The 18628-nt window shown below is 38.0% G+C and overlaps 1 protein-coding gene across 1 annotated transcript in view; it reads right to left on the bottom strand.

The window, feature by feature from the left end:
- Positions 1 to 18628, bottom strand: part of LOC133658763 (receptor for retinol uptake stra6-like) — an 80965-nt gene that overhangs the window by 44496 nt on the left and 17841 nt on the right. The window contains exons 5-8 of the mRNA XM_062061136.1: positions 16412 to 16545; positions 13096 to 13262; positions 7377 to 7502; positions 969 to 1039 (exon numbers count right to left, since the gene is read on the bottom strand). Coding sequence (XP_061917120.1) covers positions 969 to 1039; positions 7377 to 7502; positions 13096 to 13262; positions 16412 to 16545 — 498 coding nt within the window. The remainder of the gene's footprint in view (positions 1 to 968; positions 1040 to 7376; positions 7503 to 13095; positions 13263 to 16411; positions 16546 to 18628) is intronic.

The following is an 18628-nucleotide window of genomic DNA, read 5'->3' as shown; positions in this document are numbered from 1 at the left end:
TTTGTGTTTGCCATATAAAAAACTGAGCTGTTGTTTTTTAAAAGAAGGGCCTAAAACGAACAAACAAAAAACATAAACAACAATAAAACTTAGAATTTAAGAAACAGATCTGAAGCTGATCTCGAGATTATTGTGCTAAAAGTAATCAGTTAAAAAAAAAAAAGTATAATTTATTTTTTAACACTTTAATGAGTAGGACCCTTTTGGATCCCCAATCATTTTAGTGGGATTTTTTTTTTGCGTGTGTCATTGCTAAAAAAATGTCAATGTTGTTATGAGTTATGAGAATTATTTTATAATCTCAAATATTCTACTTTAAAAATTTTAATTGGGGGAAAATATTGCATATTTGGTGGGTTTTTTTTCCATAAAAAACCTGGGTTTTCTTTGACAAAAAGGGCATACAACTTAAATGTTTAAAAACGTTTTTTTGACAGATAGACCTAATGTTGATTTAGAGATTTAAACTTTGAATAATAATAATAAAAATAATACTAAATAATGACACATTTTTTATATTTTTTTGACCAAAACTCTTTGGGTTCACCGGGATCAAGCCTGAGTGGCGGCCTAAATGTATATATTTTTTATACATATATTGTATTAGTTTTTAAAATAAAAAATATCAAAATGGCCCCCGCTTGCTTTGATTTTTCAGTGTGCGGCCCTCAGTGGAAAAAGTTTGGACACCCCTGCTATTGAACCTTCCTGTAATTTGGTTGGTGTTTTTTTCAGTGAATTTGATATCCTCTACACATTTAAATCCAGCAGTCTCTATATGTACTGTAGATGCACTTTTCTTGTTGTAGGGGAAAGAGTGCCTGAATCTGGTCAAGTTTGCAGTGGTATGTCCCAAAAACAGGATTATGCACACACAAATTTGAGGTTTGATTTCAAGTATTTAATGTAAACAGCAAAGCTCAGAGGACATAGAATGTAGAGTAAAAAGAACAGTACTGGACCCTCACCTGATTTTCATAGGATTCTTTTTCTTAAGCAATTTCTTCACATAGTCATTGTAGTAGCTGCTGTTTAGATCCTACAGGACACGTGTGAGAAACCACAAGACAACAAGTTTAGTAGCAAACAGTACAATTTTACATTAGTACAGGGGGCTTTTAAAGGCCTACTGAAAGCCACTGCTACCGACCACGCAGTCTGATAGTTTATATATCAATGATGAAATCTTAACATTGCAACACATGCCAATACGGCCTGGTTAATTTATAAAGTGCAATTTTAAATTTCCCGGGAAACTTCCGGTTGAAAACGTCTATGTATGATGACGTATGCGCGTGACGTCAATGGTTGAAGCGGAAGTATTGGGACACATTGTATCCCAATACAAACAGCTCTGTTTTCATCGCAAAATTCCACAGTTTTCTGGACATTTGTGTTGGTGAATCTTTTGCAATTTGTTTAATGAACAATGGAGACTGCAAAGAAGAAAGCTGTAGGTGGGATCGGTGTATTCGCGGCTGGCTGCAGCAACACAACCAGGAGGACTTTGAGTTGGATAGCAGACGCGCTATCCGACGCTAGCCGCCGACCGCATCCATGATCGGGTGAAGTCCTTTGTCGCGCCATCGATCGCTGGAACGCAGGTGAGCACGGGTGTTGATGAGCAGATGAGGGCTGGCTGGCGTAGGTGGATAGCTAATGTTTTTAGCATAGCTCTGTGAGGTCCCGTAGCTAAGTTAGCTTCAATGGCGTCGTTAGCAACAGCATTGCTAGGCTTCGCCAGGCGGTACAGCATTAACCGTGTAGTTACAGGTCCAGTGTTTGGTAGTATTGTTGATTTTCTGTCCATCCTTCCAGTCAGGGGCTTATTCCTTTTGTTTTTATCTGCATTTAAGCACGATGCTATCACGTTAGCTCCGTAGCTAAAGTGCTTCGCCGATGTATTGTCGTGGAGATAAAAGTCAATGTGAATGTCCATTTTGCATTCTCGACTCTCATTTTCAAGAGGATATAGTATCCGAGGTGGTTTAAAATACAAATCCGTGATCCACAATAGAAAAAGGAGAAAGTGTGGAATCCAATGAACCCTTGTACCTAAGTTACGGTCAGAGCAAAAAAAGATATGTCCTGCACTGCACTCTAGTCCTTCACTCTCACGTTCCTCATCCAGAAATCTTTCATCCTGGCTCAAATTAATGGGGTAATCGTCGCTTTCTCGGCTAATGGGAGCAATCAATTCTACCTCTAAATCACTTTAAAAATGCATTCAAAAACAGTCAACAATACTTCATTTACGTTCTTGTTATTGTAAGAGCAAACACAGAGGAACTATTTTTTCTAGCGTACTAACACATCGGCGTGTTACGGTATTAGCCGTAAAAGCTAACTAGCGCAAGAGATAAGCTAGCTTCTATGTCAGCAAAAAAAGAAATCATCAATAACATGACCGAGCATGCTGTCAACTTGCCGAAGCAGTTGGAGCGTAAGACTGCTAGTCTGCACCATACTAAAGCAGAAGGAGTTTAACCCCAGCCAATGATGTTGAATGGTCTAAAAAGGAGAACATTTATCTATGATAATGGAGAAGCTGCTAATAGTGTTTGACGAAGAAGCAGTTAGATGGCGTAGAAGTCCACTCTCCAAAGTAAACGCTTTATATTACTACATTACGTCATAAAACTACTGTAGGTAGTTGTTTGTAGTACATTCTATTGTATTGCTTTTCATTCAATATTACTTAAACGGCATGTTACATGTTAAAATTGTGCTGTTTTTTTATTTTATTTGGCTGCGTACAAGCACCAATTGATTTAAATTAATTTCAATAAGACAATGATTTGAGATATAACCATTTTGAGTTAGCTTTGTCACAGAACCAATTAAAGGCCTATTGAAACCCACTACTACCGACCACGCAGTCTGATGTTTATATATCAATGATGAAATCTTAAAATTGCAACACATGCCAATACGGCCGGGTTAACTTATAAAGTGCAATTTTAAATTTCCCGAGAAACTTCCGGCTGAAAACCTTTCGGTATGATGACGTTTGCACGTGACGTCAATGGTTGAAACGGAAGTATTCGGACCCCATTGGATCCAATACAAAAAGCTCTGTTTTGATCGCAAAATTCCACAGTATTCTGGACATCTGTGTTGGCGAATCTTTTGCAATTTGTTTAATGAACAATGAAGACTGCAAAGAAGAAAGCTGTAGGTAGGATCGGTGTATTAGCGGCGGACTACAGCAACACAACCAGGAGGACTTTGAGATGGATAGCAGACGCGCTATCCGCTGCTAGCCGCCAAACGCATATATGATCGGGTGAAGTCCTTTGTTGCTTCGTCGATCGCTGGAACGCAGGTGAGCACGGGTGTTGATGAGCAGATGAGAGCTGGCATAGGTGGAGCGCTAATGTTTTTATCATAGCTTTGACGAGGTCCCGTAGCTAAGTTAGCTTCAATGGCGTCGTTAGCAACAGCATTGTTAAGCTTCGCCAGGCTGGAAAGCATTAATCGTGTAGTTACATGTCCATGGTTTAATAGTATTGTTGATTTTCTGTCTATCCTTCCAGTCAGGGGTTTATTTCTTTTGTTTCTATCTGCATTTAAGCCCGATGCTATCCCGTTAGCTCCGTAAATAAAGAGCTTCGCCGATGTATTGTCGTGGAGATAAAAGTCACTGTGAATGTCCATTTCGCGTTCTCGACTCTCATTTTCAAGAGGATATAGTATCCGAGGTGGTTTAAAATACAAATCTGTGATCCACAATAGAAAAAGGAGAAAGTGTGGAATCCAATTAACTCTTGTACCTAAGTTACGGTCAGAGCGAAAAAAGATACGTCCTGCACTGCACTTTAGTCCTTCACTCTCATGTTCCTCATCCACAAATCTTTCATCCTCGCTCAAATTAATGGGGTAATCGTCGCTTTCTCAGTCCGAATCACTCTCGCTGCTGGTGTAAACAATGGGGAAATGTGAGGAGCCTTTCAACCTGTGACGTCACGCTACTTCCGGTACAGGCAAGGCTTTTTTTTATCAGCGACCAAAACTTTATCGTCGATGTTCTCTACTAAATCCTTTCAGCAAAAGTATGGCAATATCGCGAAATGATCAAGTATGACACATAGAATGGATCTGCTATCCCCGTTTAAATTAAAAAAAATCATTTCAGTAGGCCTTTAAGCTCGTAAGTTGAGATACTGCTGTATTTAACAATTTATACCTAATGGTTGTGGATGGTAGTTGAGAAAGCAAATGTCCCTAATTTCACATAACAGTTTGCAGTATAAAAAAATAGCATCAATAACTAGAAGAAACAATCCCTGAAGGAATTGCGTGTGAATGCTCCAATGCTGAAGTTGAACTGAAATGCTGACAGAATGTAGTATGAATGTAGGAATAGTTTGAATGTTGAAAAGCTGACGCGGAACTGAAATGCTAGTGGGACGTAGGATGAATGTAGAAATGGTTTGAATGTTGAAATCGTTTAAACGCTGAAATAGTTTGAACGTTGGAATGTTGAAGAGTTTGAATTTCCAGGGAAACCAGAATTTGGTTTAGAACTTGGGAAAGTGTTAGTTTGAATGTCCAGGATGAGTGGAATGTGTTGATGTTGGAACGGTTTGAATAGGTTGAAAAATGTGGGAATTGTGCAACTTAGAAAAAAGTCCCATTCATTTTAATCGGAACTTCCTGGAAATTTGGGAATTTGGGGAAAAGCTGGATTAATTTTTTAAATGATTAGGAGCATGAATATCCTGAATGAGCTGAATTGGTTGGTGTTGGAATTGTTTTAATCGGTCAAGAAATGTTGAATTAGTAACAGTTTTTAATTGAGAAATTCCTACAATTTCTGAAAAACCGGGAATTTTTCTAGTTCTTTAACCAACTTGGTTTTTGTCCTGAATATGAGGAGTGTTTTGACGGTGGAACGGTTGAAATGGGTTAAAAAATGTGAAAGGAGTAGTCGAACTTAAGAAGGGTGGAAATAGGTTACCAAAAAACAGGAATTCCTGGAAATGTGTTGAATGTAGAAAAATGGTAGTTTGAATGTCCAGGATGAGTTGAATGTGTTGAAGGTGGAACTGTTTGAATCTATTGAAGAATGTGGGGATTGTGTAAGTTCGAAAAAGGGCCAATTAATTTTGAATGGGGAAAATGCACACAAAAAAAGAAGAAGGAATTATAGGAAATCTGGGGAAAAAAAATTTAATTGCTGTAGTAGAGCCCATAATTCCTGAACAGGCTGAATATTTTGAAGTTGGAACAGTTTGAATCAGATCAAAAATGTGGGAATTGTGGAACTTTGAAGATAGTCCCATTGGTTTCAAAGGGATTTTCAAAAAAATTGGGAATTTCTTTTTGAAAATCTGAATGAGTTGAAATGGTTGGTGTTGAAATTTTTCAAATCGGTTGGAAAATGTTGAAGTAGTAACACGTTGAATTGAGAAATGGTATTATGGAATTCCTGGAATTTCGGGAAAACCGGGAATTTTTCCAGTTCAAAAAACAACTTTGTTTTTTGTCCTGATTAAGAGGAATTATTTGATGGTGAAATGGTTGAAATGCGTCGAAAAATGTCAAAGGAGTAGTCACCAGAAAAAAGGGTGGAAATAGGGCTTTGGAAAAGCAGGAATTTTAGAAAATCCTGGAATTTTTTTGAACTTGGAAAAATAATAGTTTCAATTTCCAGAATGGTGGAATGTGTTGAAGGTGGAATGGTTTAAATAGGTTGAAAAATGTGGAAATGGTGAAAATGTGAAAAATGGCCAATTCATTTAAATCTGAACTTCCTGGAAATTTGGGAATTTTGGGAAAAGCGGGATTTTTTTTAAATGATTAGGAGCATGAATGTCCTGAATGAGCTGAATTGGTTGGTGTTGGAATTGTTTTAATCGGTCAAGAAATGTTGAATTAGTAACAGTTTTTAATTGAGAAGTTCCTACAATTTCTGAAAAACCGGGAATTTTTCTAGTTCTTTAACCAACTTGGTTTTTGTCCTGAATATGAGGAGTGTTTTGACGGTGGAACGGTTGAAATGGGTTAAAAATGTGAAAGGAGTAGTCGAACTTAAGAAGGGTGGAAATAGGTTACCAAAAAACGGGAATTCCTGGAAATTTGTTGAATGTGGAAAAATGGTAGTTTGAATGTCCAAGATTAGTTGAATGTGTTGAAGGTGGAACTGTTTGAATCTATTGAAGAATGTGGGAATTGTGTAAGTTCGAAAAATGGCCAATTAATTTTGAATGGGGAAAATGCACCAAAAAAAAGAAGGAATTATAGGAAATCTGGGAATTATTTTTTTTAATTGCTGAAGTAGAGCACATAATTCCTGAACAAACTGAATATTTTGAAGTTGGAAAAGTTTGAGTTAGATCAAAAATGTGGGAATTGTGGAACTTTGAAGATAGTCCCATTGATTTCAAAGGGATTTTCAAAAAAATTGGGAATTTCGGGAAAGCGGGAATTTTTTTGAAAATCTGAATGAGTTGAAATGGTTGGTGTTGAAATTTTTCAAATCGGTTGGAAAATGTTGAAGTAGTAACACGTTGAATTGAGAAATGGTATTATGGAATTCCTGGAATTTCGGGAAAACCGGGAATTTTTCCAGTTCAAAAAACAACTTTGTTTTTTGTCCTGAATTATTTGATGGTGAAACAGTTGAAATGCGTTGAAAAATGTCAAAGGAGTAGTCACCAGAAAAAAGGGTGGAAATAGGGCTTTGGAAAAGCAGGAATTTTAGAAAATCCTGGAATTTTTTTGAACTTGGAAAAATAATAGTTTAAATTTCCAGAATGGTGGAATGTGTTGAAGGTGGAATGGTTTGAATAGGTTAAAAAATGTGGAAATGGTGAACATTTGAAAAATGGCCAATTAATTTTGAATGGGAAAAATGTCCCGGAAAAACCGGAATTCCGGGAAAGCCCGCGATTCCCAAATAGGTTGAACAGTTTGAAATTGGAACGCTTTGAATCGGGTGAAAAATGTGGAAGGCTTGTCTAAAGCCATGCTTTTCTAAATACATCCTGTCTTGGCGTAATGGGGTTGTTGTTGGCGTGGACATGGGGGCCGGGCACAATCGCCTCACCCCAGCTTTGTCACACCCATGCTAAGATTAGCATCAAATAAACATGCCATTGTGTTTCCTTGGTGGGAAATACATAACCAACCTTTTCGTAATCTGATCAGGAACATAACATAAACCAATTACATGAAATCGACTTAAAATGAGCCGCTGGCACATTGCATAAGCCCTAAGAACTTTGACATGCTCCTAAAATGTGCACACATTGGTAAGAAATGTACAGTACGTCTTAGCGCAGGCTTATGTGGATTTTGTTTTAACAAGGTATATAAAAGTCTAAACATGCCAGTACAATAATTCAACACTAAAATGCAGCAAGAGGACTTACCTCAGTAACATTAGTCTTCTCCGTGCCCTTTAAGCCCTTAAAGAGGAGAAGAGGATACTGGAAACTAAGGAACGCTAAGCAAGCTATCTGGGGTAAGCTTGCAAACAGTGAGTAGTGCTTATGTATCTGTAAAGAAAAAACGAGAGAATAGTTTGCATTAGTCAACCACCATGTTGGATGCCCGTAGAGTAGTACACACAATGAAGCCTGTATGCTTCATTTTAGCTGCACATACTTGTCAACATTTGCATTTGAAAATATTTGACATTTCCCAGTGAAATGGGAAAAATTGATTTTAATTGTAAATCAAAATTCAAAAGGATATTATTCTGAAGAGATTGGCTCACAATTTGTTTTCCTTTGTGTGATGTGCTAAAACAGGGGTAGGGAACCTATGGCTCGCGAGCCAGATGTGGCTCTTCTGATGACTGCATCTGGCTCTCAGATCAATCGTAGCTTACACATTGCTTAACACGATAAGTAATTAATAATTCAGCTAGAAATCACATTGTTAAAAATAACGTTCAAAATATAAAACATTCTTATGCATTTTAAAGGCCTACTGACATTTTTATTTTTTATTTAAACGGGAATAGCAGATCCATTCTATGTGTCATGCTTGATCATTTCGCGATATTGCCATATTTTTGCTGAAAGGATTTAGTAGAGAAAATCGACAATAAAGTTCGCAACTTTTGCTCGCTGATAAAAAAAGCCTTGCCTGTACCGGAAGTAGCGTGACGTCACAGGAGCTAGTATTCCTCACAATTCCCCGTTGTTTACAATGGAGCGAGAGATTCGGAGAGATTCGGAGCGACAAAGCGACGATTACCCCATTCATCTGAGCGAGGATGAAAGATTCGTGGATGAGGAACGTTACAGTGAAGGACTAGAGAGGCAGTGATGGACGTATCTTTTTTCGCTCTGACCATAACTTAGGTACAAGCTGGCTCATTGGATTCCACACTCTCTCCATTTTCTATTGTGGATCACGGATTTGTATTTTAAACCACCTCGGATACGATATCCTCTTGAAAATGAGAGTCGAGCACGCGAAATGGACATTCACAGTGACTTTTATCTCCACGACAATACATCGGTGACACACTTAACTACTGAGCTAACGTGATAGCATCGTTCTCAAATGAAGATAGAAACAAAAAAAATAAACCCCTGACTGGAAGGATAGACAGAAGATCAACAATACTATTAAACCATGTACATGTAACTACACGGTTAAAAATTCTCAGCCTGGTAAGGCTTAACAATGCTGTTGCTAACGACGCTAAGGCTAATTTAGCAACTTAGCAACCGGACCTCACAGAACTATGATAAAAACATTAGCGCTCCACCTACGCCTGCCAGCCCTCATCTTCCCAGCAACAGCCGTGCTCACCTGCGTTCCAGCAATCGACGGCGCGACGAAGGACTTCATCCGTGGGTTTGGCGGCAAGCATCGGCTAGGCGTAGTAAGTAGTCCTTGTTGTGTTGCTGTAAGTATTGTACTTAGCCGCTAATACACCGATCGATCCCACCTACAACATTCTTCTTTGCAGCCTCCATTGTTCATTAAACAAATTGCAAAAGATTCACCAACACAGATGTCCAGAATACTGTGGAATTTTGTCGAAGAAAACAAGAGGTTTTTATATCGGGTCAGATGGGGTACAACCACTTCCGTGGATTTTGTGACGTCACGCGCATAAATCATATCCAAAGGAGTTTTTCAACCGGAAGTGGGGCGGGAAATTTAAAATTGCACTTTATAAGTTAACCCGGCCGTATTGGCATGTGTTTCAATGTTAAGATTTCATCATTGATATATAAACTATCAGACTGCGTGGTCGGTAGTAGTGGCTTTCAGTAGGCCTTTAATCCATCCATCCGTTTTCTACCGCACCTGTTCAAGAAGTCGTATTAATGGTAAGAAGTATTGTATTTATTATTGGTTAGCTTCAGAATAACAATGTTATTAAAAAGAATAAGAGACTTATTATACTCTAAAAATGTTGGTCTTACTTAAAAGTGCACGTATTCAGTTGTATTCAGGGCAGTGTTGTAACAATACCAATATTTTGGTACCGGTGCTAAAAATATTTCGATATTTTTCTGTACTTTTCTAAATAAAGGGGACCACAAAAAAATTGCATTATTGGCTTTATTTTAACAAAACATCTTAGGGTATTTATGTAATGTAACTTAGATATTGGGTTTCACTATGTAAAGCGCTTTGAGTCACTGGAGAAAAAGCGCTATATAAATATAATTCACTTCACTTCACTATTGCAGTTAAGTCCTTAAATAAAATATTGAACATACAAGACAACTTGTCTTTTAGTAGTAAGTAAACAAACAAAGGCTGCTAATTAGTCTGCTGACATATGCAGTAACATATTGTGTCATTTATCTACCTATTATTTTGTCAACATTATTAAGGACAAGTGGTAAAAAATTACTTATTAATCTACTTGTTCATTTCCTGTTAATATCTGCTTATTTTCTGTTTTAACATGTTCTGTCTACACTTCTGTTAAAATGTAATAATCACTTATTATTCTCTTCTTTGATACTTTACATTAGTTTTGGATGATACCACAAATTTAGGTATCAATCCGATACCAAGTAGTTACAGGATCATACATTGGTCATATTCAAAGTCCTCATGTGTCCAGGGATGTATTTACTGACTTTATAAACATAATATACATTTTTTTTAAACGAAAGAAGATGTTGTGATGCCAAAAAATATCGACATCATCATAGTAGTATCGACTAGATACGTGCCTGTACTCGATATCATTACAGTGGATGTCAGGTGTAGATCCACCCATGGCGTTTGTTTACTTTGTGACGTGGTGGTGAGCTACGGTGTGTAGTGAAGCATGTTTAGCTATTCCTCGTCCTGCAGGGATGATACTTGTAAGAAACTTACTCTAACGGTACATTTCATAGGCGATATAGTACCGAAAATTATTCATTAGTATCGCGGTACTATACTAATACTGGTATACCGTACAACCCTAATTCAGTGTTAAAAAATATTTTATGGCTCTCACGGAAATACATTTTGAAATATTTGGCTTTCATGGCTCTCTCAGCCAAAAAGATTCCCGACCCCCGTGCTAAAATCAAATCTTACAAAAAGTTTTGTGTGATGTGCTAAAATCAAATCTTACAAAAAGCATACATTTGTTCAACATTTCTCTTCTTTCGATCGTACAATAGGGCTCCTTAATAAGCCTCCTCTTTGTCAAGATGTTTACATAAATGTTTCTTCATGTTTTACATGTATTTGATTGAATCAGCACCGGAGAGGAATTGTTTACCTCCATAGAGAATACAAACATGGTATTAGGAAAACTACGGAAAAGAAGTGAAAAATATGGGAGTTTCCTGGGAAATATACGAGGGTTTAGAGGTATGGTTTGGCAAAAAGGATGCACAGGCTAAGGCAGACATCAATTTGGATTTTAAAAGAGTTGTTTGTCAGATATGACTTGAACCAGTTCAAGGGTGTCTCTCTTAAAGGCCTACTAAAAGCCACTACTACCGACCACACAGTCTGATAGTTTATATATCAATGATGAAATCTTAACATTGCAACACACGCCAATACGGCCGGGTTAACTTATAAAGTGCAATTTTAAATTTCCCGCTAAACTTCCGGTTGAAAACGTCTATGTATGATGACGTATGCGCGTGACGTCAATGGTTGAAGCGGAAGTATTGGGACACATTGTATCCAATACAAAAAGCTCTGTTTTCATCTCAAAATTCCACAGTATTCTGGACATCTGTGTTGGTGAATCTTTTGCAATTTGTTTAATGAACAATGAAGACTGCAAAGAAGAAAGTTGTAGGTGGGATCGGTGTATTAGCGGCTGGCTGCAGCAACACAAACAGGAGGACTTGAGTTGGATAGCAGACGCGCTATCCGATGCTAGCCGCCGACCGCACAGATGATCGGGTGAAGTCCTTCGTCGCACCGTCGATCGCTGGAACGCAGGTGAGCATGGGTGTTGATGAGCAGATGAGGGCTGGCTGGCGTAGGTGGATAGCTAATGTTTTTAGCATAGCTCTGTGAGGTCCCGTTGCTAAGTTAGCTTCAATGGCGTCGTTAGCAACAGCATTGTTAACCTTCGCCAGGCTGGAAAGCATTAACCGTGTGGTTACAGGTCCATGGTTTAATAGTATTGTTGATTTTCTGTCTATCCTTCCAGTCAGGGGTTTATTTCTTTTGTTTCTATCTGCAGTTAACCCCGATGCTATCACGTTAGCTCCGTAGCTAAAGTGCTTCGCCGATGTATTGTCGTGGAGATAAAAGTCACTGTAAATGTCCATTTCGCGTTCTCGACTCTCATTTTCAAGAGGATATAGTATCCGAGGTGGTTTAAAATACAAATCCGTGATCCACAATAGAAAAAGGAGAGTGTGGAATCCAATGAGCCAGCTTGTACCTAAGTTACGGTCAGAGTGAAAAAAGATATGTCCTGCACTGCACTCTAGTCCTTCACTCTCACGTTTCCTCATTCACGAATCTTTCATCCTCGCTCAAATTAATGGGGTAATCGTCGCTTTCTCGGTCCGAATCGCTCTCGCTGCTGGTGTAAACAATGGGGAAATGTGAGGAGCCTTTCAACCTGCGACGTCACGCTACTTCCGGTACAGGCAAGGCTTTTTTTATCAGCGACCAAAAGTTGCGAACTTTATCGTCGATGTTCTCTACTAAATCCTTTCAGCAAAAATATGGCAATATCGCGAAATGATCAAGTATGACACATAGAATGGATCTGCTATCCCCGTTTAAATAAAAAAATGTCATTTCAGTAGGCCTTTAAACCCACACATTGTTCCAAGCATCTGATGAGAGTTGCATGATCTACTGTGTGGAATGCACTAGTCTAATATAATTCAAATGGCAGAATCGCCAGAGTCAATGGATATTAAAAGGTCGTTGAAACCCTTAAAAGGTATTGTATTGTTTTTATACAATATATTTTTTACCTAAAAGGCATGTTTCATGTACAAATGGCACTGTTTTGGGGAGGGGCCAAGCACCGATCAAACATTTTAAATTCCATTCAATGAGAGACGATGTGAGGTACAAGTGTTTTTCTAGAAGATCCATTATAGAACCATTTACAGAAAGCTAATAAGTTGAGGTGGTTTCCAGCAAGTATTTAGTGCATTCAACATTTCTGAAGCAGCTCTTCTCTGTTGACAAAGGGCTGCAATGAATAGTTCTATTCATGTATTCCATCAAGTACATTTTATGGTCTGTGCTGATGAGTAACGCTCTGTCTTGCAGATGATCTCAGCACTGCAGCATGGTGGCATTAAAAGAAAAGCCACCATTACAAAATATGTAATAAAACCCGGATGCCACTGAGACACACTAAAGTGATTAAGTATGACGAAGCCTCTTGATTAAGACCACCAGACAGTGGAACTAATTGCTTTGAGTCAGAAAACCATTCCTTTCACATAAAAAATAATAAAAATAATAAAATATGTATGAGGCACAAAAAGATTACATCTCAGGCAGCCACAATCCACTTTGAAAGGCTGATATTAATCATTTTAAATCACATTTTATTTTGTGTATGATAACACTGATCATTACCATTAAAGGGTTTTCCTACCAGAACAAATTAGTTTCCCCCGCATTTATCTTCAGTGAAACACTAAATGAACAATGTTGACAGTGATCTATGCATACCTGTGGTGTTTTGGGGCAATCTATCTTCTGCCAAACCAGGATGCTAAAGTGTGTCCATGACAAAAGGCTACCAAGAACGTAGCCCAGTTTATTATGCAAGGTACCACATGCCAGGAGAGGGTAGTAAAGTGCGGGGTAGAAGAAAACACCCAGGATTATCCAGTTCTCTGTGGATGCAACACATAACGTTCATCAGCCAGTTTATTAGGCACACCAACATAATCTACCTATACAGAAACTGGATTAAATATAACATATTTCCAAATATACAGTGCATTCGAAAAGTATTGACAACACTTTACTTTTTCCACATTTTGTCATGTTACAACCTTATTCCAAAATGCAATTAATGTATTTTTGTTCTCAAAATTCTACAGAGAATACCCCATAATGACAATGTGGAAAGTTTTTTTAAATTATTGCATATTTACGAAAACAAAATATCAATACCGTATTTTTCGGAGTATAAGTCGCTCCGGAGTATAAGTCGCACCGGCCGAAAATGCATAATAAAGAAGGAAAAAAACATACACTACCGGTCAAAAGTTTGCGGTCACATTGAAATGTCCTTATTTTTTAAGGAAAAGCACTGTACTTTTCAATGAAGACAACTTTAAACTAGTCTTAACTTTAAAGAAATACACTCTATACATTGCTAATGTGGTAAATGACTATTCTAGCTGCAAATGTCTAGTTTTTGGTGCAATATCTACATAGGCGTATAGAGGCCCATTTCCAGCAACTATCACTCCAGTGTTCTAATGGTACAATGTGTTTGCTCATTGGCTCACAAGGCTAATTGATGATTAGAAAACCCTTGTGCAATCATGTTCACACATCTGAAAACAGTTTAGCCCATTACAGAAGCTACAAAACTGACCTTCCTTTGAACAGATTGAGTTTCTGGAGCATCACATTTGTGGGGTCAATTAAACGCTCAAAATGGCCACAAAAAGAGAACTTTCATCTGAAACTTGACAGTCTATTCTTGTTCTTAGAAATGAAGGCTATTCCACAAAATTGTTTGGGTGACCCCAAACTTTTGAACGGTAGTGTATATAAGTCGCACTGGAGTATAAGTCACATTTTTTGGGGAAATATATTTGATAAAAGCCAACACCAAGAATAGACATTTGAAAGGCAATTTAAAATAAATAAAGAATAGTGAACAACAGGCTGAATAAGTGTACGTTATATGAGGCATAAATAACCAACTGAAAACGTGCCTGGTATGTTAACGTAACATATTATGGTAAGAGTCATTCAAATAACTATAACATATAGAACATGCTATACGTTTACCAAACAATCTGTCACTCCTAATCGCTAAATCCCATGAAATCTTATACGTCTAGTCTCTTACGTGAATGAGCTAAATAATATTATTTGATATTTTACGCTAATGTGTTAATCATTTCACACATAAGTCGCTCCTGAGTATAAGTCGCACCACCGGCCAAACTATGAAAAAAACTGCAACTTATAGTCCGAAAAATACGGTACTTTGTTGATGCACCTTTGGCAGCAATTACAGCATCAAGTATTTTTGAATACTATTCATTATTTAACAATATGTAGAACAGCACCATTTACCATATTTTCTGGACTATAAGGCGCACTTAAAATAATTATATTTTCTCAAAACGCCAGAATGCGCCTTATAACCCGGTGCGCCTAATGTAAAGAATAAGTTTGGTTGAGCTTACCCGCCTCGAAGCTATTTTATTTGGTACATGGTGTAATGATAAGTGTGACCAGTAGATGGGAGTCAAACATAAGAGATAAGTGTAGGCTGCACTATGATGGCAGTATGACTCAAGTAAACAACACCAACATTTTAAATGTTCCATTGAAAAAATAGAACATTACACACGGTGCTCAAAAATCTATCAAAATGTTTTAGTACGACTTTGGCAAGCTATGAAGCATAAAATATTGTTTCGCAATATTATGCAAAAGCAACTCTCCTTACCTTCTGGTACCTGCTGATCTGTGTTTGGGATCTGCATAAATCCGGAAAAATTGCGCGCGTTCGCACCAACGCCATATTTGGTAAGTTTCTTCTTTTTCTCTATCTTCTTGTTATGTGACATTCATCCTCCGCTGTTGCCATTTCTAATATAAAGTAGTGTAAAGTTCTTACTTATATCCGTCAGTAAACTCGCCATGAAAGCGCTAAAACATACCGGTGTAGTGAGTTTACATTATTCACCCAAGGAACTTTAGTTATTAGAGTTCCGGTCGGACGGTTTTTCACGGGACACATTTCCGGTGTTGTTGTTGTTATTCTATTCTATTCTATTGTTTACGGATGAGGAGATGCTGCTCCGTTATTGATTGAAGTAAAGTGTGAATGTCATTAAAACAGTTAGCTCCATCTTTTGACACTTCTTCCACTCCCGTCCTTGCACGCTACACCGCTACAACAAAGATGACGGGGAGAAGACGCTGTCGAAGGTGAGCCACGTAAATAAGACCGCCCACAAAACGGCGCATCCTGAAGCGACTGTCAGAAAGCGGCTTGAAGATGATGTGTAAAACATAATCTATGCAACATTTTGAGCAAAGAACCACCATTACATGTTATGTAGACCACAAGGAAGTCTTTTACATTTAGAAAAAATAAATAATAATATGATTCCTTTAATGCAGCCATAATTCGGTGCGCCTAATATTTGAAAAAAGATTTAAAAAATTGACGTTCATCAGCAGTGCGCTTTATAATCCGGTGCGGCCCATGTTCCGGAAAATACGGTACTGATACTGTGCTACGTTATTTAGCTCAGTCTGGTACAGTTCACTGTTGCTGACTATTATAATAATAACCATATTGTAAAATAATCCCCAGGCAACGATTTCACTGTAAATACATTTTATTAGCTACTGAAAGAGTGATTTTAGCAGCTTTTTGTTCACTTGGCATGTGTAACATATAGACATGGTCCAATAGGTTCTGTTTTGGTGCCAAAGCAATGCTGAGTGGCAAGAGACCACACTGGTAAATCCTCTGTGCTAAACATTGTGTTGTTTCAGGATTGTAAACACTTTCACCAGCATTGCCAACGTTCAGTTAATTCTTATATAATTTAATTTCTGAAAAAAAAACAGCTTATCCAGTTCCTAATATGAAAATAGCCCTGCAATAAGAAACAATTCAATGACATAACATAGCTAATATGTGAAAAACATCCTGAGTACAAGGTTCACTCCTAATCTAACAGGATATATTATTGTCTTCTCTAACAGATTTATAGTGTGTGTGTACCACATAAATGAGGACAACGGATGTTGGAGGGAAGTACAAAGATGACCTCACGTTTGTTCTCTGCCTCCGTCGTGAAGGGGAGAGGGTTTGGTGATACAACGAGTCCACAGAGTTTGCACAAGAGCACTCCGAACACAGCCACGGCCAGGCCCTTGTGCTGAGTATGGTCCAGGAAGTTGACCGGGCTGTGAAACCAAAGCGGGAAGGTATTTAGAGCTCAGGTGTGAGTGGCCTCACATGCAGCTGAGATGGTTATTGAGCAGACTTGATCAAAACAGTCCTTGACACTGCTGTTGGTAGCAGTCAATTAAACATAAGCAATAGGTAACGCCCATTCCTGCAAAGTGTTTCACACATTTTAAATTCAAGCTGCTGCACGGCTTACTGTTACAGTGGGTCATACATGTTTTGAAGAAGAAATATAGAATCAAAAAGCAAAAACTTATTTGAGATATTTTCATTGAACAACATACTCTAGACCAGTGGTTCTTAACCTAGGTTCGATCAAATCCTCAGGGATTCGGTTGAGCCTCCACTGCGGAGGTCAAGACACACCCGACTCATCGTGTAAATAAAAACTTCTCCCTATCGCCATATTATGGATACCCCCAAACAATGTTCCCTCTAATTTTCCATCTGATTCGCAGGTGTGTAATTTGTTGTGAGTTCATGCACTGTGTTGGTTTTGTTCTTTGAACGAGGTGATGTTCATGCATGGTTCATTTTGTGCACCAGTAAAAAAAACATATAACTTTGTCTTGAATTTGAGAAAAAAAACATTTTGTTTTTTACTAAAGAAGGGTTCGGTGAATGCGCCTATGAAACTGGAGGGGTTCGGTACCTCCAACAAGGTTAAGAACCACTGCTCTAGACTTCAATTTTATGTGCAGGATTTGGATGTGTCATCTGTATCAACAGCTTCATTTTCAAAGACTGTTTATCTTTCAAATCTAACCGGTTAGATTAGGTTGTTTTCCCCCTCGCAGATGAAGCATTAATGCCTCTGTGTACTTTTGCCTATCGTTCACAATCATTATGAGAGACAAGAATATAAAAGGTGTTTGAGTTTGCTTGCATTGTAAAATCGGCTCGTTCTAGGTGGCTAGCAATGCAGCCGATGGGAGCAATCCATTTTTACCTCTAAATCAGTGGTTCTCAACCTTTTTTCAGTGATGTACCCCCTGTGAATTTTTTTTAATTCAAGTACCCCCTAATCAAAACAAAGCATTTTTGGTAGAAAAAAAGAGATAACAAAGTAAAATACAGCACTATGTCATCAGTTTCTGATTTATTAAATTGTATAACAGTGCAAAATATTGCTCATTTGATGTGGTCTTTCTTGAACTACTTGGAAAAAAAGATATAAAAATAACTAAAAACTTGTTGAAAAATAATCAAGTGATTCAATTATAAATAAATATTTCTACACATAGAAGTAATCATCAACTTAAAGTGCCCTCCTTGGGGATTGTAATAGAGATCCATCTGGATCCATGAACTTAATTCTAAACATTTCTTCACAAAAAAATAAATCTTTAACATCAATATTTATGGAACATGTCCACAACAAATCTAGCTGTCAACACTGAATATTGCATTGTTGCATTTCTTTTCACAGTTCTTTTTGACAGACATTTTAAAAAAATCTCACGTACCCCTTGGCATACCTTCAAGTACCCCCAGGGGTACGCGTACCCCCATTTGAGAACCACTGCTCTAAATCATTTTAAAAATGCATTCAAAAACCGTCAATACTTCATTTACGTTCCGTAACCCCGTAAAATAACCAAGCTGTAGCGATGTTGTTATTGTAAGAGCGAACGCTGAGGAACTATTTTTCTATCGTAGTAACACATTGGCATTATCCATAAAAGCTAACTACGGCAAGAGATAAGCTAGCTTCTAGAACAACACAAAACACGTTTGAGTTTGTAAGGCACCCATTTGTACTGACTGAAAAACATGAACAATCATATTACAGTATCTGTAAAGTATTAGCCCACATTTCATGTTTTGTTTGTATACAGCAGAGCTAGCCAGACAGCGTATGTACTGTAGTTGTTCACTGCGTGTATCATGGTCGATATTGAAATGACTCACTGGATGGACAGTTCGTCTGGTCCAGTGGAACGGGGACGTTTCCTGTTGATTTTGGGTAAGCAATCCATTTATGTCGAAATAGCTTGGCTCCAAGTTCCATATCTATAGCGTTATAATCGCTTTCATCGCCCTCTCCCGGCTTCCGTCTGCTCCAACGTCTCACTCTTC

Source organism: Entelurus aequoreus, linkage group LG10 (assembly GCF_033978785.1).
Source record: "Entelurus aequoreus isolate RoL-2023_Sb linkage group LG10, RoL_Eaeq_v1.1, whole genome shotgun sequence".
In the NCBI taxonomy this organism is placed as follows: domain Eukaryota; kingdom Metazoa; phylum Chordata; class Actinopteri; order Syngnathiformes; family Syngnathidae; genus Entelurus; species Entelurus aequoreus.
This window is presented reverse-complemented; position numbering and strand designations above follow the sequence as displayed.